The sequence below is a fragment of the Macaca fascicularis genome, chromosome 3 (genome assembly GCF_037993035.2).
Source record: "Macaca fascicularis isolate 582-1 chromosome 3, T2T-MFA8v1.1".
NCBI classification, from domain to species: domain Eukaryota; kingdom Metazoa; phylum Chordata; class Mammalia; order Primates; family Cercopithecidae; genus Macaca; species Macaca fascicularis.
In genome coordinates, this window is record NC_088377.1 from 148976513 (window position 1) to 149004221 (window position 27709).

General features: G+C 37.4%; 1 protein-coding gene across 4 annotated transcripts in view; it reads right to left on the reverse strand.

Annotated features, from left to right (window-relative positions):
* Window positions 1–27709, reverse strand: part of COG5 (component of oligomeric golgi complex 5) — a 364064-nt gene that overhangs the window by 237889 nt on the left and 98466 nt on the right. For 2 of the 4 annotated variants that reach the window (XM_065541066.1, XM_045387481.2), the window contains exon 7: window positions 13030–13122. The exons of the other annotated variants lie outside the window; for them this stretch is intronic. In XM_065541066.1, the coding sequence (XP_065397138.1) occupies window positions 13030–13122 (93 nt within the window). The remainder of the gene's footprint in view (window positions 1–13029; window positions 13123–27709) is intronic. 4 annotated transcript variants of the gene reach the window in all.

Below are 27709 nucleotides of genomic sequence, written 5' to 3' on the forward strand. Positions count from 1 at the left end.
TTTTATGACAAAAAAGTCCTCTTTTATATGCAGCATTCATTTTAAACTTTTATTGTAAATAAAAATTCATGAAATGTTAATTTTTGCTTTCAACTGACAGAAAGAAAACTAAAATTAACTTAAAAGGGGGAAAAAAGGAATATAATACAAAATCTAAAGCAATAGATAATTAAAGCAGAGTTGGATCATGAGTGTTCAGCAACTGTCATCAAGACACAGTGTGCCCTGTTTAAATAAAAAGTGTAGTATTTAATAATAATTGCAAATAGTATGATGTATTTATAAAGCAAATATAACCCTGATTTGTCTTTTCAAAAAAGTCAATGTTCATTTACAGTAATACTTGAATTAAGTAAGACATTTCAATGACACTGTTTGTGGTCAAACAGCATGTATTGACCAAGTCAAAAATCAGAGATCTAATTTCAACTTCACCATTCACAGGCCATGCAAACCTAGACAGGGAATTTAATGAGCCTCAGTTTATTCAGTCATTAAACTGGGATCTCCTCTCTGAATCAGTATGAGTTTCAAATGAGATATTTACCAAATCATTTAAAAACTATGAATTTAGGATCTCCTCTCTGAATCAGTATAAGTTTCAAATGAGGTAAATACCAAATCATTTAAAAACCATGAATTTTTAAATCAACGTAAGGCATTATAACACATTGTCATATGATTTCTTTCTGACTACGGCACCAAGTGCCCTTTCCTCTGCCTACTCTACTCCAAAAATGGTGAGTATCTAGCCCCAGTGCATTCTGCTTGGTATTAATCTATTATGTTAGGATAGCACAGCCCTTTGGCATCATTTTAAAACAAGCCAAAACCTGAGGTTTAGGCATCTTAGGTTAAGAACCATAGTAACTTCTTTCTTGTTTCTGCTAAAAATATAGAATGCTGGTGCTTGGAAGAAAGTGAATGTGTCTTGCCTTTTACCAGACGACCATTATCGAATAGCCACTGTGTGACAGGTGCTCTTTCAGACACTTAAAGTCCTTCCACTGGACAACTATTGTTAAATAGCTACTCTGTGACAGTTGCTCTCTTAAGATACTTCAGAAAGGAAGTATATTATTTTAATATACACTTATGATTTTAATATACATTTCACATGCCTATTTTTAATTTATATACATTTAGATACACATATTAATGTGCATCTTAATATGCATTTTTAAACCATAATAAAATCAGACATTCTTCATAGAAACTGAAATTTTTGCTTTCCTACAACAGTAGTATGCTAAGTATTTTTTCATTACAGTACCTGAAAGTTTCTAAACCAATATCTACTTTCCTTGATCATAACTAACCAAACTATAATTGTGTTCATGGTAGTAAGGTGCCCGGCTAAACAAATTTCTGTTTCTAGCAAAATTTGTACATGAGAAACAGTTAACATGCAAGAAATGACCAATTAGATATATGTCCCAATCTGTCAAAGACTCATGGGAAAGTTTTACTTTCTCAGGTAGTCAATACGTCTTCATTCTTTTCCTACCTGGAAACTAGATTCAATGCCTGAAGATAAAGCAATCTTGCTGAGGCCCTATGGATGAAAATAAGCATAGTGCACCAAAAAAAGAGAAGAAACTTAGTTTCTATCATCCCAAAATATGACTCTTTGACATAAATATTTTTGAGCTAAAGGCAATTAAGAAGCAGCAAATGGAGTAAGGGCTCTTTCTATCCTCCACTCTTTTCTACCAAGACAGGATATAAATTCTCCTTTACTGGAGACAAGTCTTATCAGCTCAGAGGCAGCACCAGAGAAATCTGCAAACAAATCTTACTCCATTAGTTTATTCCCATAAATTTACTTTCCCACAGTTTCCCGCCTCTGGAAGCCTAAAACTGCTTTTCTTTGTCTTGTCACTTCTCTAAAAAGTATTGTACTTTGTTAAAGACATTATACAAGCCAGAGTTTTAAGCCACTGCTTTATCTTTCGTTGAGGTTTCTCCTGAGTGATGTGCACTGCACACATTAGCAAACTTGCTTGTTTTTCTCTTCTTACTCTGTCTCTTGTTATAGGACTCTCTCCCAACTACAAACTTAGGAGGACTGAGAAGTTATATTTCCTGCCCTACAATACCCCTGGACAATCATATGAGAAAGATGCATCTGTTACTGTTAAGCTACTGTATGGGAGACTTCATACTATTTACAACAAAACAAATGGTACTTACAAAGAAGTAATTATAAACTAGAGGCAATTTAAGTGCTTGAAAAGACCATGAAAAGGAATATCATTTAGATCAGAGAGAAACAGGCTTTATGAAGAAAATAAATTCATACCTTCTTGTTCTAACAGAAACTTGGCTCTCCTTCTACAATCTTTTAAGCAGGCAATGTTTTCTCCTTTACCCCTTCTACCACATGGCCTGGAGGTTAGGTTGCTGTCCACTTTGCTTCTTACTGACACTTCCAGACTCTTCTCCCTCCATCCTCTTCAAGAACTCCAGCTTTGAATCTCATATCATCAAACCATGCCATTCATCACCACTTCCTGACCTCTTCTCTTCTAATGATCCTATATTCAACCCAATTTCTGCTACCCAATCCCACGATCATTACCAACCCCTCCATTATGTACACTAGGTTCTATGCCCTCCTGCCTCATCAAGGACATTCTTCCAGGAATGCTCCCCTCTCTCCTACATCATCAATTTTTCCCTTCTCTATGGAATCATTCCCATCGGACATAACTATGATGTAATTCCTACAGCTTATTAAAAAAAAAAAAAAACCCTTTGAAATTTATATCCTTTTCCAGTTACTACTAGTTTCTCTGCTGTACTTTACAGGAAAATTCCTCAGGTAAGTTATCTATATTCTATCTGGAATTGTTCTCCCCGTTTTCTTGAGCCCATTGCAAATAGGCTTTTGTTCCTACCACCACCAAACCTGCTCTTTTCTAGTGCTTAGAGTAATATTTAGGACATAGGAGAACTTCAATATGTACTTGTTTGAACGAATTAATTACCAGAAGATTATTCTGTTCTTAATTCTCAACTCTTCAGCAGAAATCAGTAAAATAACTAAAACTTTCAGCAGCTATAGGACAGTTTAGTTTTGGTTGTTTTTCTTGGTTAAAAAAAAAAAGCTGAGAGGGATGTTGTAATATAACAAAAAATAAATATTTCATCTTTGTCCCAAATACTGTACCAGGTTCCTGGCACAGTTCCTAAAACCCTTGGAATGTCTGGACTAACAAGACTGCCTTTTGTATGCTAATAGAATGACAGTGGCCACTAGTCACCAGAAAGATCAATGCATGATTAGAGGATTGGAATTTTCAATCCCACCCCACACCAACTTCTGGGGAGGGCAGAGAGGCTGAAAACTGAGTCAATCACCAATGACTAATTATTTAATCAATCATGGTTATGTAATAAAACCTCCATAAAAGCCCCTAACCACATGGTTCAGAGAAATTCTGAGTTGATGAACACATCAAGGTGCTGAGAGGTCAACCCATGGGAGAGGGAAGTGAAGCTTTGTGCCCCTTCCCCCATATTATGCTCTATATATCTTTTCTATTGTCTGTTCCTGAGTTGTATCCTTTATTTAAAAATAACAACAACAACGAACAGTAATAATAAGTTAAGTACTTTGCTGAGCTCTGTGAGTTGTTCTAAAGAATTACCAATCCTAGGCTGGGCGCGGTGGCTCACACCTGTAATCCCGCCACTTTGGGAGGCTGAGGCGGGTGGATCATGAGGTCAGGAGATCGAGACCATCCTGTCTAACATGGTGAAACCCCGTCTCTACTAAAAATATAAAACAAATTAGCTGGGCGTGAGCCTGTAATCCCAGCTACTCGGGAGGCTGAGGCAGGAGAATGGCTTGAACCACAGGGAGCGAGGGTTGCGGTGAGCCGAGATCGCACCACTGCACTCCAGCCTAGGAAACAGAGTGAGACTCTGTCTCAAAAAAAAAAAAAAAAGAATTACCAATCCTGAGGCGGGAGTTGTGGGAAACCCCTTGATCTACAGCAGGTAAATGAGAAATACTACTGACAACCTGGGACTTATAACTGGCATCTGAAGTGGGAACAATCTTAGGGGACTGAGTCCTTGTCTCCATTCTTTGTCCTTGTTGTTTATGCCTTTTTAGCCCTTCACTGTCACTTTAGTGAACATAAAGGAAAAAGTAGAAATAAAGGTGTGCATTCAATCCAATGTTTGACCCGTAATCCAGAGCTTACATTTTAGTCAAACTAGAAGATTATTCCCGACTCCAAGTGTGTACACCTTCCCAGTCTCCAAATAGCCCAATAAAATCTTATCTTTCAATACTCAGTTCAAGTGCCAACTCCACATAACATATTTTCTAACCTTCCAAACTGTAAATAATTTATCCATCTTCTGAATTTTCACAGCACATTACTTGTATCTCTTCTGGCATTTACTTAGACCATATGTGCTATATTTTAATGACTAATGCTCAAAAATCTCCTCCACTGCTCAAAGTTATTCACTTCACTAAAACAGTTTAAATTCTATCAATCAGGGATGTAGTTAATAAGACACATTTTAAAATATAAATATTCTTCAAAATAATAAACCTATTGGTATGCATTAGTTTAGCAATGCTCTTTTCCTTCTACCCAAACTATGATCTATGAACTGAGCAAATATGTTATCTAAAAGGTAAGGAAAGGTATCTTACACAATTTCAAGAATCAAGCATCTGGTGATATGGTTTGGCTCTGTGGTCCCACCCAAATCTCATATCGAATTGTCATCCTCAATGTTGGAGGAGGGGCCTGGTGGGAGGTAGCTGGATCATGGTGGCGGACTTCCCCCCCCTGTTCTTGTGATAGTGAGTGAGTTCTCAAGAGATGTGGCTGTTTTAAAAGTGTGCAGCACTTCCCCCTTGGGCTTGCTGTCTTCCTTTTGTCGGCCATGTAAGACGTGCTTGCTTCCCTTTTGCCTTCCGCCATGATTATAAGTCTCCTGAGGCTTCCCTAGAAGCAGAAGAATGTACAGCCTGCAGAACCATTAGATAATTAAACCTCTTTATCAATTACCCATTCTCAGGGAGTTCTTTATATTAATAATAATGTGAGAACAGACTAATACGTCTGGCCTTGACAAAAGAGAAAGCTGGATATGGCTATATGTGTCATGAGTAACCTGCAGGGTTTTTTTGTTTTGTTTTTTTTTAATACTTATGCGCTAAAGGTAAACATCAGCCCAACAGTATGTCAACCATCTTCCCTCCCTACTTTCACATATATGTCTCTGGCTACATTTTACCTTCTAGAAATACAGTCTCATCTGAGGTTTAAATCAATTTCACCTAAAAAAAAAAAAAAAGTCTATAACAAAAGAGAAACTTATAGAATGTAATCTGTCACTGAGAGAGATAATTTAGGGTTGCAGACTCTTTGGGTAGATGGCAGACCCAATAATATGCTATAACAGGTGTGTTTCAGAGAATACAAATACAAGATTTTGAAAGCTGGAAAAAGAAACATCAGTAAGAAAGAACAGAATGTAGAGATACAGTCTGAAATCCACTGTAATAAAACAGCTGCCCTTGCAGTATAACTCTCCAGTTCCTTAATTTATACATCCTAATCTCTTTTCAAGCTTGAGAGGAGTCTATAATAATCTTTAAAAGATGCAACATCAAGGGCTTTCCCTTGCTGCAGGTCCATGAAAATAGGATGTTATATCTCTCAAACTGTATCACCTTTAAACTAAAATAAAATTACTTCAGAAAAGACAATCCACAGAAAAAGAGAAAACATTTGCAGAACCCAAATGTCTGTCAGCTGATGAACAGAAAAACAAAAGGTGGTATATCCATACATGGTATATTATCTGGCAGTTACAAAGAATGAAGTAGTGACACCTGCTACAATGTGACAGAACCTTGAAAGTATATACTAAGTGAAAGAGCCAGGCATAAAAGATCATATATTATATTATTCCATTTATATGAAATATCCACAATAGTCAAACCTATGAAACAGAATATTGGTTCTAGAATATGAGTTGCCTAGGACTGCATGGTTTGGGGAGGAAAGGAGAGCAACTGTTAATAGGTATGAAGTGGTTTCAGGGAATAATAAAAATCTACTAAAATTAGTTTATGGCTCCAATTGCACAACTCTCTGGATATACTAAAGGCTATTGAATTGCACAAGTTATAATGGGTGAATTACATGGTATGTTAATTATATCTTAATAAAGCTGTTAAAAAAATACCTCAGGCCAAAAGAATATCTCTAATGTAATGAAGTGTTATGATCGAGGAGAGACTTTAAATTATGCTGCTAATAAAAACTAAAAATGTAAATGACTTTGCTGACAGCCCAGAAATATTTTTTTTGTTAAAATCCCAGTCTTAATCTGTGGTGGACTCGATCTCTTCCTCTATCAGCATAGTTAGAATTTCTCCTCATATTTGTGTGCCATGAAGAACTTATGCCAACTGGCATACTTATGTTGCTATCCATCCCACTCATAGTCTCTCCTACAGCCAAATTGATATTATATATTTCATATATTCTTTACCATCTTCTAGGTGAGCTATAAATGAGATCTCTAGTAAGAGGCACAGAAAGCAGGGAAAGTAATGGACTGATTTGTTTGTAGGAGTCTACAGATTCTGCACAAATTAAATATTTCAGATTCAGTTATCTTAACAAAAATGAATTAGATGCCTACCTCAAATAGTCCTAACGGACTCACTGTTGCAAGACATAGACTTACACAGGAACAGTTCTATCAGAGTAAATCTGTGTAGAAAACTGGGCACTTACCTCTTTGTTGTTTCTTAATCTTCAAAATGGGAATGATGAATTAACTGATCTCTGCGTCCCTCTCAGTTCTGTAAGTCTGTATATTCTGTATCATCCTCTAGTCTAGCTAACACTACCACAATTCTCCTATCCTCAGTAAACTGGCTGGTTGCAGGATAGAGCAGCAAATTAATCTTATAATTTATTTTTAAAATAGGGTCTAAATTATTCAGTATTATTTTTATAGAGTTTAAATTATTTGAGTCCATCTTATCATCACTCAGAGCAATAATTAAAAGTAAAAAGTTCGCCATGAAAAGTGGCACAGGCCAAATGGTTCAGAATTTTATAAGCTGAAAGATACCTGCAGTTTTCTTACACGGTTTTCGCCACTCCGACCCTGCTTTTCAGAATTATACCTGTTCTTTCACCCCCCTACCTTATTTAATGAACCTTGTTCTGATTCTTCAAACCACATGGTTTCTTTTGACTCTTCGTAGCACATTGTTAATATCTCTTTTTGAATACTGATCATATTAAAGTCATTTTTATGCTTCTCTTAGTTTTACACATCCTAAATCATCAAATACTATATCATAAACTCTAAAGAGCAAGGACTATGCCTCTCCTGTAATAAAAGAATCGCGATTTTCACATAAGAAACATATCAAAATTGAATTGAAGTTGAGTAACACAACTCTTTTGGATGACCAAAAATACAATTTTAAAAAGTACCAGTCTTAAAGAGTACTTCTTTTTGGATTGTGACACACATACGATGATAATTTCTTATAACTGAAACTAATAAGTAGAAAAGTAGGGCAATCGTAGTGGCTCATGCCTGTAATCCTAGCACTTTGGGAGGCCGAGGTGGGGGATTGTTTGAACTCAGGAGTTTGAGACCTCCCTGGGCAATACAGCAAAACCCTATCTCTACAAAAAACACAACTGGTGGTGGGCACTGGTAGTCCCAGCAACTCGGAAAGCTGAGGTAGGAGAATCTCAGGAGCCCAGGAGTTCGAAGCTGCAGTGAGCCGTGATTAGGCCACTGCACTCCAGCCTGGGCAACACAGCAAGACCCTGTCTCCCCCCAAAAAAAGTAGTAGAAATGTAGCTAATAAATATTAGTGGAGTTACAAAAACACAGTCTTCCTAGGTCTTTGTTAAACTTTTGCTTAAAAAATATACATTTCCAAAGGTTAACTAAGAGAGAATAGCATAATTCCTTAAGATACAATATCCTCAACTAAAATATTCCTGAAAAGATTCCTCAACTAAAATATCTTGCATACTACCCATAAAATACTTAAGATTATTAAACTTTTCTACACTTATGATGAGGATACACAAACTGAAAGCAATTCTTCAGCACACAAGAGACTGCTATTTACAAACAGGTTTACTGTTAATCCATTTTGGACTTATATAATGAAAGATGAATTGGAAAATTGCCTTAATCTATCAGAAACTAGCTAGCAAGTACTTATCCCCTCATTTATTCCACTATACAAACTGTTCTATTTCATTCTTTAGTGTAAATAGAACCTTCTTGGTATCACAATATAAAATGTAAATAAAAAATATTATGATGACTAAAAGAATGGTATATGATGAAAAGCATTTCAGTAGTTGAATAGTGATATTGCCCCATCACCCATTCACTCATGCACTCATCCATGCTTTTAACAAATATTTATTGGGTAATCATGCGCTAGTCACTATGCTACAAGACACACCAACAGACACTTATACCTATGGACATAAGTCCTAAAACTGCCAAAAGTACATAAATACAGGGTCACTGTGTACAGATACACAGACTGCCCACTGTACAACTTGATAAGTGCCACTCATAAAGACCTCATTGAGAACAGTGCCCCTTGCAATAATGGCACCACTCAGCAGTTCCTCTAGGAACAATCCATGTCTTTTTGTTTTTGTTTTTGTTTTGTTTGTTTTTTTTGGGAGGGGGGACGGAGTCTCGCTCTGTCACCCAAACTGGAGTGCAGAGGCGCAATCTCGGTTCACTGCAAGCTCCGCTTCCTGGGTTCACGCCATTCTCCTGCCACAGCCTCCCGAGTAGCTGGGACTACTGGCGCCCGCCAGCACACCCGGCTAATTTTTTGTATTTTTAGTAGAGACGGGGTTTCACCGTGTTAGCCAGGGTGGTCTCAATCTTCTGACCTCGTGATCCTCCCGCCTCGGCCTCCCAAAGTGCTGGGATTACAGGCATGAGCCACTGCGCCCGGCCTACAATCCATGTCATTACAGAGGGGGCAGCCATGTTCATATGATACGACAAACTTGACCAGTTCAAGAATAATCTGAGCCAAGGTAAATCAGTCACAGTCTTCTATCTTCAACCATTCCTTTAGCTTATTAAAAATATCTCAAGATCCTTAATCTTCAAATCGCATATTCAAAAGTAAGTGCTGGGACCTTTAAGAAACACCTTATTTGCTTAAAGTAGCTAAGTTGACACATAAAACTAATTTCAACTAATTTCAATTTTGAATGAATAACTTGAACTTTAGAGAGGCTGAATAACTTGCTTAAATTTACACTGCAGGGGCCAGGTGCAGTGGCTCATGCCTGTAATCCCAGCACTTTGGGAGGCCAAGGCGGGTGGATCATGAGGTCAGGAGATCGAGACCATTCCAGCTAACGTGGTGAAATCCCCTCTTTACTAAAAATAAAAAAATAGCCAGGCGTGGTGGTGGGCACCTGTAGTCCCAGCTACTCAGGAGGCTGAGGCAGGAGAATGGCGTGAACCTGGGAGGCGGAGCTTGCAGTGAGCTGGGATGAGGCCACTGCACTACAGCCTGGGCAACAGAGCAAGACTCTGTCTCAAAAAATAAAAATAAAAAAAATTACACTGCAGAGCTGGGATTATATATGGCTAATGATGTAATACAGAACTGACAGTTTGTCATCTTAGGCACACATACTTGCAGTAACCAGCCTTCAGCATGATCCCCCAATGATCCCTGCGTCCTGGTAATCACATTCCTCTGTAATGTAATTATTATCCCAGGGTTGGTCCTTGTGAACAACAGAATACAGCAAACATAATGATACGTCATATTAGAGACTTGACTACAAAAAACATTATGGATTCTATACTGTGTACCCACAAGCTCTCACTGTCTCTCTCTCTCCACTCACACTGGGAAGTCAGCTGCCACATCATGCACAGCCCTAGAAAGAGGCCCTCATGGTGAGGAATGGAGGCCTACCAACAACCACGTGAGTCAGCTTGAGAGTATATCCTTCCACCCCAGTCACGCCCTGGCTGACAACTTCACTACAACCTCGTGAGAGGCCCTAAGCCAGAACCACTCAGCTAAGCCACTTCTGGATTCCTATCTCTTTGCATTAGTTAACTATTGCTGCCATGACAAATTACAACAAAATTAGTGGCTCTACACAATACAATTTACTATCTCAGTTCTGTAGGTTAGAAGTCCAGTGGGCTCAGTCGGCTTTTTCTGCTCTGGGTGTCGCAAACCTGAAATCAAGGTATTGGCTGTCCATGTTACTTACTGGAGACTCTGGGAAAGAACTGCTGCCAGATTCAGTAAAGTTTTTGACAATGTTCAGTTCCATGTAGTTACAGGACTTTCTGGTTTCCTTGCTGCCTGTCAGCTGGGGGATATTCTCAGCTTCTGGAGGCCACCCACATTCCTTGGCTTATAGCTCCCTACTTCCATCTCACGCTTTGAATCTCTCTGAACACCCTTCTGCCTCACCTCTCTGACTCATCTCTTCCAACATCAGCTGGGGAAAGTTCTCTACTTTTAAGGTCTCATGTATTAGACTAAGCCCATATCTAGGTCCATAATTGTAATCGTATTTTCAAAGTCTCTTTCACCACATAATGTAAAGTATTTGCAGGTTTTAGGAAACAGGACATGGACATCTTTAGGCGGCTATTATTCTTCAGAAATGATGTAATTTCATAAATGTTTGTTGTTTTAAACTTTCACTTTGTCACACGATAATAAACATACGAAGAGGAAAACTGCCATGAAGTTATTAACCAGTATATATAGTTATAAATAAGGTGTTCAGTATATCACATATTTACATACAAACACACACACTTGACAGGTATTATATTAGAGGCTATAGGCATTATAGCATTTTTCATATAGTATCTCATAATATTCTGTCAATAACCATATATTATCTATAAGATGAAACTCCAAATCATTGGTAGTTTAGATTAAATCCCAGTTATTTCAAATTCAAGCTATATTATGACATCTCTTTTTCTTTTACAATCTAAAGTTTCAGGTTATACCATTTCATAAATCAGGCTTTTATTTTTATTCGGATTATAAAGTCTTCAAAAATAATTTCCCACAATTTTATTTTATTCTTACTGACAGTCGGGCACAGTGGCTCACGCCTGTAATCCCAGCACTTTGGGAGGCTGAGGTGGGTGGATAACCTGCTCACGAGTTCGAGACCAGCCTGGCCAACATGGTGAAACCCCATCTCTACTAAAAATACAAAAATTAGTTGGGCGTGGTGGCACACACTTGTAATCCCAGCTACGTGGGAGGCTGAGGCAGGAGAATCCCTTGAACTTGGGAGGTGGAGGTTGCAGTAAGCCAAGATCATGCCATGCACTCCAGCCTGGACGACAGTGAGACTCTGTCTCAAAAATAATAATAATAATAATAATAATAATAATATTATTATTCTTACTGACACCCTCCTTGCCCAAACATGGAATGTTATATTGTTGAACAGCTGAAATTACTTCTTCACTGAAAGAGGCATATGAAAAATGAGCTCACACTAATGTTCACCTTGATCTCAATACTTGTGTAATTACCATATTCCTGATGCTGTCTTGCAGAGGTCACCAATCATGTTTTTTTCTTTCTTTCTTTCTTTGGCTAAATCCTACGGCTACTCTTCAACTCTCATCTACAATGTTGATATTTCATCCTTAAAACACCGTGCTTTCTTAGATTCCATTATCTTATACCATCCCACCTCTCTAGCTAATGCCTGTTAGTCTCCTTTTGGTCTACTCTTCCTACACTCACCCCTTACGTATTAAAATTCCTCAGGATATCTGTACTATTTCTACTCCCTTTGGGGAATACAACTCCATACTTCTCACATATTCACTTACCCTCTCTTTGTGGCAACTTTCAAATCTATGTCTTCTGCCCCTTTCTTTCTCCAGGACTTCAAATCCACATATATAGTTTCCTATTAGCTGTCTACACTTGGATGTCTAATAAGCACCTCAAATTCAACATGGCCCAGAGTACACTTGATTCTTGAATAGGTTTGAAATGTGTAGGTCCACATATACACAGATTTTTTTCCCCATAAATATATTGGAAATTTTTTTGGAGATTTGATGCAACAATTTGAAAAAACTTGCAGATGAACCATACAGCCTAGAAATATCAAAAAAATTAAGAAAAAGGTATGTCCTGAATATATAAAATATATGTAGATACTAGTCTATTTCATCACTACCATAAAATATACACAAATATATTATAAAAACTAAAATTTATCAAAACTTATGAAAACCCTTGCAGACCATACATGGCACCATTCACAGTTGACAAAAATGTAAACAAACATAAAGATGTGGTATTAAATCACAACTGTACAAAATTAACTATAGTACGAAAACCAAATGCCACATGTTCTCACTCATAAGTGGGAGTTGAACAATAAGAACACATGGACACAGGAAGGGGAGCATTACACACCAGGGCCTGCCAAGGGATGGAGAGCAAGGGGAGGGAGAGAATTAGGATGAGTACCTAATGCACGCAGGACTTAAAACCTAGATGATGGGTTGATAGATGCAGCAAACCACTACGGCACATGCACACCTGCACATTCTGCACATGTATCCAAACCTGCACGTTCTACACATGTATCCAAGAACTTAAAGTAAAAGAAAAAAGAAAAAGAAATTAACTATAGTACATACTGTACTACTGTAATAATTTGGTAGCCACATCCTACTGCTATTGCTGTGATCTCAAGTGTTACAATTATCCCCTTAAACGTTAAGTGATGCTAACATCTTCGCTTGAGCAGTTTGTCTCTCTCCAGTAAATTGTGTTATCACAATAGAAAGTGATCTCTTGCAGTTCTCACTTATTTTTCATAGTTTTTAATGCAATACCATAAACCTTGAATAACTTCATAGGACCCATATGAAGTGTCTTTAGTGGTGTTGTTGGAAGTGTTTTCAAGAAGCAGAGAAAAGACAAGACATTACAAGAAAAAGAATTGCTTGATATGTGCTGAATTTTGAGACTTGCAGCTATGGTTGCCCACCATCTCAAGACAAACGAATCCGGCACAAGGACCACTGTAAAAAGAGAAAAGAAGAGAAAAATTGTGAAGCCACTGCTACAACTACAGCAGCACTTTCTGCAAAATATCTTTTTATCTAGTATTGAAAATGTAGCTTTTATGTGGGTCCATGATTGCTATAAAAAAGGCACACCTATATGATTCAAGAAATAGTGAAGTCATATGACAACTTAAAGCAAAAGGAAGGCAAAGGATCTAAAGCTGGAGAATTTAATCCCAGCAAAGGATGGTTTAATAATTTTAGAAAGGGGTATGGCTTTAAAAATATCAAGATAGTCCTCTCTGGGCTTGTGCCTAGTTCACAGCTACACTGCTAAAACTCACCAAGTAGGTTGAAATCATTGGTAAATATGGGATTGCTATGGTACCTCCCTCTGGAAAACACTGAAGAAAACAGAAATCAGCCATCCTGCCAAGTACACTTGCTCCTTCTGTGGCTAAACCAAGATGAAGAAACAAGCAGTGGGGATCTTACACTGTGGTTCCTACATGAAAACAGTAGCTGATGGTGCCTGGATCTACAATGCCACTTTCACCAACATGGCAAAGTTGGCCATCAAAAGACTGAAGAAATTGAAAGGCCAGTAGAAGCTCTATCATTTCAGGCATCACTAGCCTAGAAGAAAGGGTTAATTTATGTAACAAGAACAAAAAAATCAAGGTAACAGGAGAAGCAGCTTCTGCTGCTCAAGAGGAAGCAGATGAGTTCCCAGGTGCTATTAAGAAAATCACTGAGGAGGCCGGGCGCGGTGGCTCAAGCCTGTAATCCCAGCACTTTGGGAGGCCGAGGCGGGCGGATCACGAGGTCAGGAGATCGAGACCATCCTGGCTAACACGGTGAAACCCCGTCTCTACTAAAAATACAAAAAACTAGCCGGGCGCGGTGGCGGGCGCCTGTAGTCCCAGCTACTCGGGAGGCTGAGGCAGGAGAATGGCGTAAACCCGGGAGGCGGAGCTTGCAGTGAGCTGAGATCCGGCCACTGCACTCCAGCCTGGGTGACAGAGCAAGACTCCGTCTCAAAAAAAAAAAAAGAAAAACACTGAGGAGAAAGGATATCTGCCTGAACAGGTTTTTAATGTGGACAAAAGTACCCTATTCTGGAAAAACATGTCATAAAGGTCATTTGTTACTAAGGAAGAAAAGTAATCACCGGGATTTAAGGCAGTAAGAGATGGGCTAATTCCATTGTATTGTGCAAATGCAGCTAGGTTTATGATCAGGAGGATTGCCCTTATCTATTAAAGCTACTAACCCCAAGATTTAAAGGAAAAAGATAAACACCACTGCCCATCTTTTGGTTGTTCAACAGGAAGGCATGGACAATGAGAACACCTTTTCTTGATTGCTTCCATTGTTGGTTTGTCCCTGAAGTCAGTACCTTGCCTTAAAGTTATTCTGATATCAGACAATGCCCCTGGCCACCCAGAACTCCATGAGGTTCAACATCCAGGGCATCAAAGTAGACTACTTGCCCCAAACCACAACAACTCTAATTCAACACCTAGATTTGGTGTCATAAGGACTTTTGAGGCTCATTAGACATGGTGTTCTATGGAAAGGGCTGTCAAGGCTATGGAAGAGAACTCCAATAGAGAGAACATAATTTAAGTCTGGAAGGATTACCCCATTGAACATGCCATCGCTGTTATAGAAAAAGCCATGAAAACCATCAAGCCTGAAACAATAAATTACTGCCAAAGAAATCTGGATCCAGACGTTGTGCATGACTTCACAGGATTTACCACAGAGCCGATCAAAGAAACCATGAAAGAGATCGTAGATATGAGAAAAAGATGGCAGGGGTGAAGGATTTCAGTAGAGTTTCCAAACCAGTGCCAGAAGATGAGGAAGAAGATGTAGAAGAAGCAGTGCCAGAAAACAAACTGACATTAGACAATCCAGCAGAAGGGTTCCAATTATTCAAGACTACTTTTGACTTCTTTTATAACATGGACCCTTCTACGTTACAGGCACTGAAACTAAAGCAAATGATGAAAGGATTGGTACCATACGGAAACATTTTTAGAGAAATGAAAAAGCAAAAAAGTCAGACAGAAATTGCCATGTATTTCTGTCAAGTTACACCGAGTGTGCCTGCCTTTCCTGCCTACTCTTCTACCTCCTCCATCTCTTCTGCCTCTGCCACCCTAAGACAAAACCAACCCTTCTTCTTCCTCCTACTCCTCAGCCGACTCAACATGACCACGATGTGAATGAAAATTTTTGATGATCCACTTCCAATTAATGAACATTAAATATATTTTCTCTTTCTTATGATTTTCTTAATAACATTTTCTTTTCTCTAGCTTATTTTACTGTAAGAATGCAGTACATAATACAAATAACATATAAAATATGTGTTAATCAACTATTTATGTTATTGGTAAGGCTTCCAGTCAACAATTGGCTATCAGCAGTTAAGTTTCTGGGCAGTCAAAAGTTATGATTGCATGGGGAGTCAGCACCCCTAGCCCCCACATTGTTCAAGGGTTAACTATGTACATATAATCATTCCTCACAAAACCATTCCTCCTAAGAATGGTTCAGTGAGTAGACCTACTATCCATTTAATTTTGCAAGTCAGCCCTACTTCTTTAATCACACCTCACAGCTTCTGTATCTCCTTAAAATAGATCCCACTACTGTGTTCCATCCTCAATGCTACTCCCTTAATTCTTATCACCATGATACTCTTGCCTGGCATACTGGACTTCCCTATCTCTAATTATGCTCCCAATATTCCAATCCATTTGACATTGTTGTCAGAGTGATCTTTCTAAAATGCAAGTCTGTTACATTACTCCCTTGGAGTCATCAATGCTCTCCTGTAAAAGTTGAAATTCCCTAATATGGCTTGGATGGCCATATAATATTTGGCCCTATCTCTCAATGCTTCCCTGTCTAATATGGTTTGACTGCATCCCCACCCAAATCTCACCTTGAATTGTAACTCCCACAATTCCCACCTGTCATGAGAGGAACCCAGTGGGAGGTAATTGAATTGTGGCAGCAGGTCTTTCCCATGCTATTCTCTTGATAGTGAATAAGTCTCACAAGATCTGATGGTTTTGAAAATAGGAGTTTCTGATGGTTTTAAAAATGAGAGTTTCCTTGCACAAGCGCTCTCTTTGCCCCCTACCATCCATGTAAGACATGACTTTCTCTTCCTTGCCTTTCCCCACGATTGTGAGGCCTCCCCAGCCACGTGGAACTGTAAGTCCATTAAACCATTTTTAATTCCCAGTCTCAGGTATGTCTTTATCAACAGTGTGAAAATGGACTAATACACTGTCCTTTTCTTGTATTCCCCATCTTTAATTTCTTCTAGGAAAGGCTGTCTCTTTGTATGATATACCTTCACCAATCTGAACAAGCACCCATCGCCTTGATCTGGCAAATACTTGAGTATTCTTCATATCTAGTTTATCCACTTCCTCTAGAGAGCTTTCCATGACCATTTCCCTGCAGACTAGTGTCTGTCTTATGTGATTGCATAGCACCTTATACTTAATCTTTAGTACTGCACTTACTGTATACTATCATAGTGTATTCATCTGCATCTTTTACTAAACTACAAATGCATAGTCACTGTTCCCTTAGCACCTTATACCCTATTGGACACAAAGAATGTAATGAATATTTGTTAAATGTTTAACCAAGCAATCAGACCTTCCTACGGTGATTCTGAAAATAATCTGAACAATAGTCAGGTGTCTACAAAATAAAAGTGAGTAAGCATTACAGCTGAAAGTACAGAAGTTAAATCTCTCATATTAATATAGTACATTCCATACATATAAATAATGGGAATTTCAAGATTTTCCCAGTTTTTAAATGTGAGTCTTGAGAGTTGCTGCATATGGTATCAATAATGAGAATCTTAGGAATATATAGAGAATTAACAAGGACGAAATTGAGAAAGTAAGCAAGGCTAAGCTCATACATTAGCTAAATGACTCTCTTCCCGAACATCAACAAAACCAAATGTATTTTATACTCTTGTCTCAGCAAATAAACAAATTACTATAAATTAAGAATCTTCTATAACAAGGAAGAAACAGTCAAAATCTCAAATGTAAAATCACCTAATGTTTTCACCGAGCAATTTCCTCCAGATTACATCAGTCAAATAACACTTTTACTGGTCTCCTTTCTAAAGCTAGCAAAACAATTGTATTTTTAACTTATCTGAAATATCTTCATTACATCACATGTTCAAAAAGAGAGCACAATATGGCACAGATTTTGATTCTACTAGTATAAGAGTTCATCTGTGATTCAAAAAATTCAAATACTTAACACAGCTATTATAATACCAATAAATTGTCTTTATTCTAGGCTAAATGTTTCCAAATCCAAGTGCAATGTCAAACATGAATTTAAAAATATTAAATTATTGTATTACTGATCCTTCAGATCATTCATACCACATTTCTTCAATTTTGAATAATTCTGAGTTATGCTTGTATATGTGAAATATCCAAATCAAAACAAATAAGAAATTTACTCAAATAGATTAAAAAATTCATTAATGATACTATTTTAAGTTCATCAAAAAAGGAAATATTCAACAGTAAAAGAATATTTCAAAACTAATTCAATATGACAAAAGCAAGCAATTAAAATTTAAGACACAAGCAGCTGCATAGTGTATATAATTGAAAAATAATAAAATTATGCTTAATAAAATAAACACAAAATACAGTATGATGAAACCACTTAAAAGAACAACATGAATACAATCCTTGAAAGCTTAAAATGATTTTAAATTTCAATTTAACTCTGAGAAAATGACATGAAATCTGAAAAGTAAAATCTACAGATGGAAGTCTAGTACTGTGTGTTTTACCTCTGGGAGTTGCAGGCTGCACCATGATTCTATTCTTACATTACAAATCTGTTGTGTGGGGAGCGGGGGAGGAATAACTGTGTTACAGGGAAAAAAGAATAGAACAAATTGTTGTAAGAACATGTAGTTTTTAAATGTGTCTTTATTCTTTACAAGTAATTTTATTCTTTAAAGTATGTTTTATATGAAAACGGACTTATCTATATTTAAAACACCAATGCCCTTTGTGTTTCTTAGTATAAGGATGATCCTGAAGAAGCCACTGCTACTTAACTCACATTATAGTTTTTTAAAACCCATAGTATCACAAGAAAAATGAAAAAGAGATTCTTTTGTATTTTTCCTTCCCCAACATAAACCAAAACACCAATGCAAACCACTATCAAGGAGAGGAAAGGAGAGCTGCTGGTTAGGACAGCAGCTGTGTTGAAGCTCAGAAAAGACATGCGTTGGCAGATTTGTGAGGTGACGCCTGCAACACAATGTGCCTAGATCTAGTCTGATTCCTAAAATTAAAAAGAAAAAAAAATCTGTACTTGATATTTTGCCTTTTAGAGAGTATTTCCTTCCCCATCACACAAGATTTTTGCTTGAGATGTTCTAATATGTTTTAATATGTTGTCACTGGAGGAAAAAAAAAGCTGTTAATTTATGAAATAAAGAAAATGTGGCCAAGATTGACTCAGAAATGAATATGTAAAACACCTTATACCTAAGTAGTTTATTACAGTTTAAAGACCATTATTTTTTCCATTTGCAATTTAAACTCAACTAAAAGTACATAATAAGATAAGCTGTAGTGGTGGATGGCATGAATACAAAATTTAAAGCAGCAGGAATAAAGTGAGAACAGAGCAAATTTGCACATGTTAACCGAGTACAGCTGGAAGAGTCAGGGAAGATAATACATAGGAGTGCAAACTGGAACAATGTGTGAATGAATTTGGAAGGGGAATCCACAAAGTGGGTTTAGGCTTAAACGAAAGGACATGCATCTATCTTCCCTCAACACAAGAATGAAAGATGGACAAATAATTGAAGGTCTAGATACGCTTTGAGATAAGATGCACAGGAAGCAAAAAGTTGATAAAATGTATTTGTTTTTGCAATAAAGTAAGAGGTAAGGTCTTCTGGTAAAAATGAAAGGGGAAGGTTATGTGAACAAAGTGGTGGTGGTCTCAGCCCTCAAGCTGAGAATGTTTTTACATTTTTAAAAGGTCAAAAAAGAAAACAAAGAATATGTGACACAGACTGATTATAGCCCAGAAAGCCTAAAATATTTATTATCTGGCCTTTTGCAGAAAAAGTTTGCTAACTGCTGGTATGTATAATAACACATGTGAGGGAGAGAGAGGAAAATGACTAGAGATCATAAGGCATAAATTTGTATAGCTTATGATTTTTTTCTCCAGCACATAATCTTTTCCTCTAACAACAAAAAAAATATGGAAGCATTTATGAAAGAAAACTGTCCAGAGCAGATCTGTTGTTTGTTTCTTTTGTTTTTGAGACAGAGACTCACTCCATCACCTAGGCTGGAGTGCAGTGGTGCTCTCTCTGCTCACTGCAACCTCTGCCTCCCACGTTCAAGTGATTCTTGTGCCTCAGCCTCCCAAGCAGCTGGGACTACAGACACACACCACCACACCTGGCTAATTTTCTTTTTATTTTTAGTAGAGACACGGTTTCACCATGTTGGCCAGGCTGGTCTCGAACTCCTGACGCCAAGTGATCTGCCCGTCTTGGCCTCCCAAAGTGCTGAGATTACAGGCATGAGCCACTGTGCCTGGCCCAGAGCAGATATTTTAAGCACCAAGAATCAGACTTGCATGATTCAGAATATTACTAACCTATTGGCTCTAACATAAGAAACAAGGAGTAAAAAGTAAAACAACAACCAAAAGATTTTCAATAACTTTAAGACATAACTGTAAGACAGCAGTAAAAGAAATGCCTCAAGGAAGTTCATAATTGCTAAAAGAAGTGCCATGACAATTAAGTTTTAAAAACAGATTTAAAACTTCTACTTCCAACCTAACAGAATAATTGGTATAGGATTTACCCTAGCAACTAGAAAATGGGACAGAATTTATGCAACTACTGTTTTCAGATATTAGACAACAGGCAATGCAGGACTGTGACCCCTAAAAAACACATGATTGAGCCCTGTGATTACTCTGGCTTTCTGCTAAATATACTTTCCCCTATAATGTAAGGGGAACATCTCAGTAAACACAATGAACTCAATGAGTTGAAGGGACAAATTTGAGTTAAGGAAGGCTGAGAAACCTGGAATTTTCAGGTCAGAATAACAGAAAAAAGGTAGGCTAAGCAGAGAAACAGTACCAGAAAATTCTATACAGGGACTCTTGAATCTTCAAAGAAATACTAAGTTATAAATGTATATAGTGAGACTCAAAAAGGCCAGGCAAAGAACCACTACCAGAAAATCTGCAAAACTGATCAAGTCTCAAACTCACAGGATACTGCAAAATATTCTAGGTTGGAATGCTAAAATGGGAGATACCATTAAATAACAGGAGCATTCAATATGGCTCTATGAAGGAGTATGCCTTAACAGTAGGGCTAAACTAGCCTTAGAATAAATGTTCCTCTCAAGCTGCCCTAATATAGCTTAAAAACAAGTGTGAAAGGATCAAGTTGACCCACAAGTAACTTAACTGCCTGACAGAACAAAGTACAACATTCACTATTGGATAACAAAATCCATTCATAGTATTCAAACACCATGACCAGCACCCAATAAAAAATTATTAGAAATACCAGGATGCAAAAAAGATGACAAAATTATAAGACAGATATTAAAATATCTATTAAAAACAGATTTAAAGAAATACATGAACACAACAGAGATAAATTGTCACTATAGAAATTAATCAAATAAAACTTTCCAGAGCTGAAAAACACAATATTTGAACTGAAAAGTTCGTTAGAGGGCCTTAACAACAAATCAGACACTACAAAAGATAAAAAGAGTGATGAAACAGGAACCAGAGCAATCAAAACTACCCAAACAAATTAAAGCTATGGGGGGGGGGGGGGGGGGAGAACAAAGCCTCAATGACATGTGGAAAAATACCAAGTCTAAATTATGAGTTTTTGTTTGTTACTTTGTTTTTTCATTTTGAGACAGAGTCTTGCTCTGTTGCCCAGGCTGGAGAGTAGTTGCGCAATCAGCTCACTGCAAGTGCTGCCTCCCGGGTTCATGCCTTTCTCCTGCCTTAGCCACCCAAGTAACTGGGACTACAGGTGCCCGCCACCACACCCAGCTAATTTTTTTGTGTTTTTAGTAGAGACGGGGTTTCACCGTGTTAGCCAGGATGGTCTCAATCTCCTGACGTCGTGATCCCCCCAGCCTCGGCCTCCCAAAGTGCTGGGATTACAGGTGCGAGCCACCACGCCCGGCCTAAAACAGGAGTTTCTGAAGTCTAAGAAAGAGAATAATGTTCTAAGAAAAAAAGTATTTGAAGAAACAATGAAATAATTTTTTCAAATTTGATGAAAAAACAAAAACAACAAATAACAATAGCAGCAACAACCACAACAAAAACAGTGATCCACGAATATGAGTGAACCCCAAGCAAGGAAGGAGAGCACACACAAAAAATTACACCAAGGTACATCACAATGAAAATTATAAAAACAATGAAATAAAGAGGAACTCTTAAAGCTAGAGGAAAGAAGATACATCACAGAACTGAGGAACAAAGATAAGAATGATCACAGACTTCTCATCAGAAACCAAGCATGCCATAAAACAACAAAATATTATTTGAATGATGGAAGAATAAAGTGTCTCTATAGAGCTATATATTGAGTGAAAGTCAAAAATGAAGACAAAAGGAACATATTTTGACAAGAAAAACAGAAATAATTTGTTGCAAACAACTCTGCACTACAAAAACTGTCACAGTAAGTTCTTTAGGCTGATGGAAAATATACCAGAAGGTTTCCCTGATGTACAAAAAGGAATGAACAATGCCACTGTAAATATGTGGATAAATATAAACTTTTTAAAAACTGAAAGATAACTGGCTATTTAAAACAAAAATAGTGACACTGTATTATGAAGTAAAAAACAGCAGAAAAGATGGAAGGGGCCAACAGAAATTATATTGTATTAATAGTAAGGTTCTAACATTATACATGATGTGCTATTACTTGAAAGTAGACTGTAATAAGTTAAGCACGTGTATCATAAAACCTAAAACCACCATTAAAACAAGAAAGCTTAAAAGATATAGCTGAGCCAGGTGCGGTGGCTCACATCTGTAATCCCAACACATTGGAAAGCCAATACAGAAGGATGACATGAGGCCAGGAGTTCAAGACCCCAGCCTTAGGCAACATAGCAAGATTCCATCTATACAAAAATACACAAAAATTAGCCAGGTGGTCAACCTGGGTGAGTGCTTGTAGTTCCAGCTACTCAGCAGGCTGAGGCAGGAAGATCTCTTGAGCCTTGGAGGTCAAAGCTGCAGTGAGCAAAGATCGTTCCACGGCATTCCAGCCTGGGCAACAGAGTGAGACTTTGTCTAAAAAAAAAATACATATACACACACACACACGCAAAATATATTTTTATATATACATATATAATAGATACATATATAACATGCATATATCATATGCATAATTTATGTATATATAACATAAATTATGTATTTATGTTATATATGTATTATTATATATACATATATACACACATTTATATTATTTTATATATACAGCTAATAAGTCAGCAGAGAAGGTAAAACGGAATTGTAAAAATCCAAAAAAGGGTAGGAAAGAGAATAAATGAACAAGGAACCATATGAAAATTAGATTAAATACAAATACTCTGTACTCCAATTAAAAGACAAAAATCAAATTGGATTTAAAAAGCAAAAACAAACCATTACTATCAACAGAAAACAAACCTCAAAAACACACAAGTTGAAAGTGAAGGTTAAAAAATAATCTATATATACGATGCAAACTATATAGAATGAACCTGGAATAGCTATACTGATAGGAGAAAAGGATTATCATTGAGCACAAAGCCATGTATTTCATAGCAATCCTAAATGTGCATGCACCCGATAAAAACACATGAAACAAAAACCAGATGAAGTCAAAAAACTAAAACTGACAAATCCGCAATTATAGATGGGGATTTCACAACTCTTTTTTTCAGTAAAAAAAAAATTAACTTATCTTTATTTTAAATGCTAATAGAACAGGGCCAGGTGTGGTGGCTCACGACTGTAATTCCAGCACCTATGGAGGCCAGGGCAGGAGGATCCTTGAGCCCAGCAGTTTAAGACCAGCCTGAGCAACATAAGGAGACTCCCATATCTACTGGAAAGAAGAAAAAAAAAAAAAAGGCCAGGTACGGTGGAACACACCTGTGGTCCCAGCTACCTGGGAGGCAGAGGCAGGAGGACTGCCTGAGCCCAGGAGGTTGAGGCTGCAGTGAGCTGTGATAGCACCACTGTTCTCCTGCCTGGGTGATGCAGCAAGACTGGCTCAGGGAGAAAAAAAAAAAAAAAAAAGTTAATAAAACAGTAAAAACATCAGTAAGGCTAGAGAAGATTTTACAATACTATCATTAACTTGACCTATTTGACATTTATAGAACACTACTCCGAACAATGAGAGAAAGCACATTATTTTCAAAAGTACACAGCACAATCACCAAGATAGATTACATACTGAGCCATTAAACTAACCTAAACAAATTTAAAAGAACAGAAATCATACAAATCAAGTTCTCTGACCATAATGAAATTGAATTAGCAACCAATAACAAAAAACTTTGAAAAATCACCAAGTATTTAAAAATTAGAAAATGCACTTTTGTCCGAGCATGGTGGCTCATGCCTGTAATCCCAACACTGTTGGAGGATGAGGTGGGAGGATTGCTTGAGTCCAGGAGTTTAAGACCAGCCCAGGTAACACAGTAGACTCTGTCTCTACAAAAAATACAAAAATTAGCTGGGCGTGGTAGCACATGCCTGTAATGCCACCTACTTGGACCGGTGAGGTGGGAGAATCTCTTGAGTCCAGGAGGTCAAGGCTACAGTGAGCAGTAATCGTACCACCCTGGGTGAGAGAGCAAAACTCTGCCTCAAAAAGAAAAAAAAACACAACATACTTTGAAATAACCTATATAACAGCAAAGAGATACCTCAGGAAAATTAGAAAGCATACTGAAGTAAGTGATATAAAATAAGATATCCAAAGTTGTGGAATGTTGGTAAAACAATACTGAACCACGTATCAGAAAAAAAATTAAAATTGATGAAAGAAACGTTTACCAAAGTAGAGAAGAAAGGAAACACTAAAGAGTAGAAATCAATAAAACAAAAAAAGAACATAACAACATTGTTCATTAAGAACAAAGAAATCAAAAGCTAGTTATTTCCGAAGATTGAAAAAACTGGTAAACTTGTAGGCAAACTCAAAAAGAAAAAAAAGATGACACAAATTGTCAAATATCAGTAATGAAAGGGAAGATATCTGTACAGATCCTACAGATAATTAAAATACAATGAGGAAATATTAAAAACAAGTTGATGATGTTAATAAATTTAGCAACTTTTAAATGTAAACTGATTATTCAAAAGATACATATATCATCAAAACAGACACAGAAGAAATAGAAAATATGAATCTATTATCTATTAAATAATTTGAATTTGTAATTTAAAACTTTAAACAACATAAAACCTCTTGGTTCAAATGTCTTCTCTAGGGAATTTTATTAAACATTTAAGAAAGGACTAACTCTGATCTTACAAAAACATTTTCAAAATTAGAGAAAAAGAACATCTTTCAACTCATTTGAGTCCAGCATTGCCCTGATTCCAAAACCAGATCAAAACATTACAATAAAAGAAAATGACAGACCAATAGGCCTTATGAATATATAGGCAAAAGATTTTTAAAAAATAATTGTCGATACAATCATGCAATATCTAAAAAGGTAGTACTATCAAATAGGTTTATGTCAAAAATGGAAGGTTGGCTTAACATTAAAAAAAATCCACGTAATTTATCATGTTACTAGATTAAATGAGAAAAACCATATGAGCTCTCATTAAATGGAAAAAATCTTAAATAATGTAATATGCATTCCTGATAAACATTCTCAACAAACTAAGAAGGAAACTTTATCAACCTGAAAAATGATATCCATAAAAACCCTACACCTAGCATCAAATCTAATAATGAAAGATTGAATACTTTCCCCCTGAAGACACGGAAAAAAGCAATTATGTCTGCTCTCACCATTTCTACTCAATATTACTTGTGGTCTTGGCTACGGCAATAAAGCAAGACCAAAACAGATTTAAGATTGAAAACTATGACATAAACTTCTGTTTATTCAAGTATAATTCTCTAAGAAGGAAATCGTAAGGAATTAAGAAAAGAATAAATAAATGAGTTTGGCAAAATCATACGGCTTAAGTTCAACATTCAAAATTCAATAATATTTCTTTATATAAACAAAATCAAAATTTTAAAATATTATTTATAATAGTATCAAAAATGTTATGAGTCTAGCACTACCCAACTTGACAAAATATGTGAGACCTCTACACTTAAAATTACAAAATATTACTGAGAGAAATTAAAGACAACCTAAATAAATTGAGAAATATACCATGTTTAAAGATCAGAGGACTCAATACAAAGACGTGAATGTTCCCTAACAGAATGGACAGGTTCACTGTGATATCAATTAAAATCCCAGAAAGTATTCTTCAGCTTCCATGAGATGAACAAAGTTGGATACAACATAGCTCACATTGTAACTACAAAAAAGAACAAGGGAAAAACAAATGATCTACAAACAGAAACTTCTTGAACTCATCAGAGTGCTGTGGTTACTGGGAAACCAACCAATCCAAATTTTAATGAAAGGCAGGACACATGGGACATGAGTACTTGAGTACCTGGGGAAGACAATATTGGACACCAGTAAGAATAATTCAGTCAAAACTGTGTATTAGCAAGAAAATATAGAAGCCAGGGAATCTACAGACACAAAAGGAATTCATACCCATTCACGGACTTTTGCAAAGATCTCACCAGATGTTCACAGGCATACACAAAAAGACTGAGTGTATGGTGAAAGGCCTGAGAAAGCATTTGTCGTGGTGCAGGCTTGGGGGAAGCATGAAGCCATTGAGGGAAAGCATGAAGTCCAGGCTGGATCCTTTCTACCATCTTTAACATGGTGAGTAAGGGGTTAGAGGGGAGCCTTAAACCCCAGAGGTAAGAGCAACAACCCCATTATGCTTTGAGCACTGTTAAAAACGCATTAGAACTAGGAGAAGAAAAATGCCTAAAAAAAAAAAAAAAAAATTGTAGCCATGCAGGAGGAAAAGGAATTCATCCTACAAATGGAAGCAGGGATGGGATACCAATTGAAGTCCCTATTCCCCAAAACCAGGACACAATGATTGCCCAGACTATTATGATGGATTTATTACCATATCTGATACAATAACGAATTCAGGCAGAAATGATGGCAATCTAGGAGGTACAGGTTTGAGTAAGCCAGACTGTCTGACTGGCAGCTATAATTTGTTTTCACAGTTCACAGTACCAAAGAAAAGTTGTTTTTAATCTGTCAGCCTTCTAACAGCTGACCTGAAGGTTAGGCTATCGCAACAGGCCAGGAGCCAGTAAAAATATAACAAGGTTAATCAAGGGGCATACTGGTCAAAGCTATAAGAATGGAGTGATGCAATCCACTCACTTTTCTGTACCTGGGACTGACCCTGAACAACTGCATCAGTTTTTAATTGGGCCGAACCATAAGTGAAACAGACTCAGTTTTTTACAAGAAATTCCTTAAATCCAGCGGCATAATAAGTCAACTGCTTTGCTTCAGGTGGCAAAGTGAGAAATAAGCTTTTCCCCAAAAGGGGTAGGTTCTACTTCATGGAAAGCCAAAATGATATGAAGGCCAGGCCAGCTGCATCCCTTTTCAAAGCTGCATCTGCCTTTTCAAAAGAGGTGCACTTGGTAGCTGGGTCAGGCAGGTGGCACTGCTGTACTGGGAAATGGTCTGAATTCTCCAGCAGTCATGGAGCCTTTAACCAAAGTTGTGATTTTCTTTTCTTCCCTCCTGGGATGATACACTATTTTTGCTGAATCACCTAGGGAGCGGACAGCGGAACACCTCTCTACATGCAGCAGCCCATGAATAGGAGAATCTCCCCTGAATCTGTAAGTATTCATAGTGTAAGAACACAAATTATCAATACCAGTTATACATTTAGCAGAGGAACCCAAAACAATAGTACACTGAATAGGCCCAGAGGCTCCAGCTACATTTCAGCTTTTTAAAATTTGAGTATTTTACCCCCTGTAGGAACACAGACCAAGGAATTTAACATATGCACAAAAGGGACTACAGCCATAGCTGCCAGGAGACTACATTACTTCCTAACCAGGAGCATGGGGAAGACAAGGTAGCGGGGGAATCTACCCTGCAGAGGACTGTGGTGGTGGGAAGGCTTTTCTTCTGCTTTGGTTTCTCACTCCAGGGTGACGCTGTGCTCCCGGAAGTGCTTGGGCCTAGGGGTCTCTAATTTGCCCTGTGCATGCTGCTGGAACTCCACCCTGCAGTCCTCAGAGCCTTCAGCCTACCTTGACATCTACCGTGCTTTTTCCCCACGGGACCACGTAGGATGGCGAATTGAGCATCTCTATTCA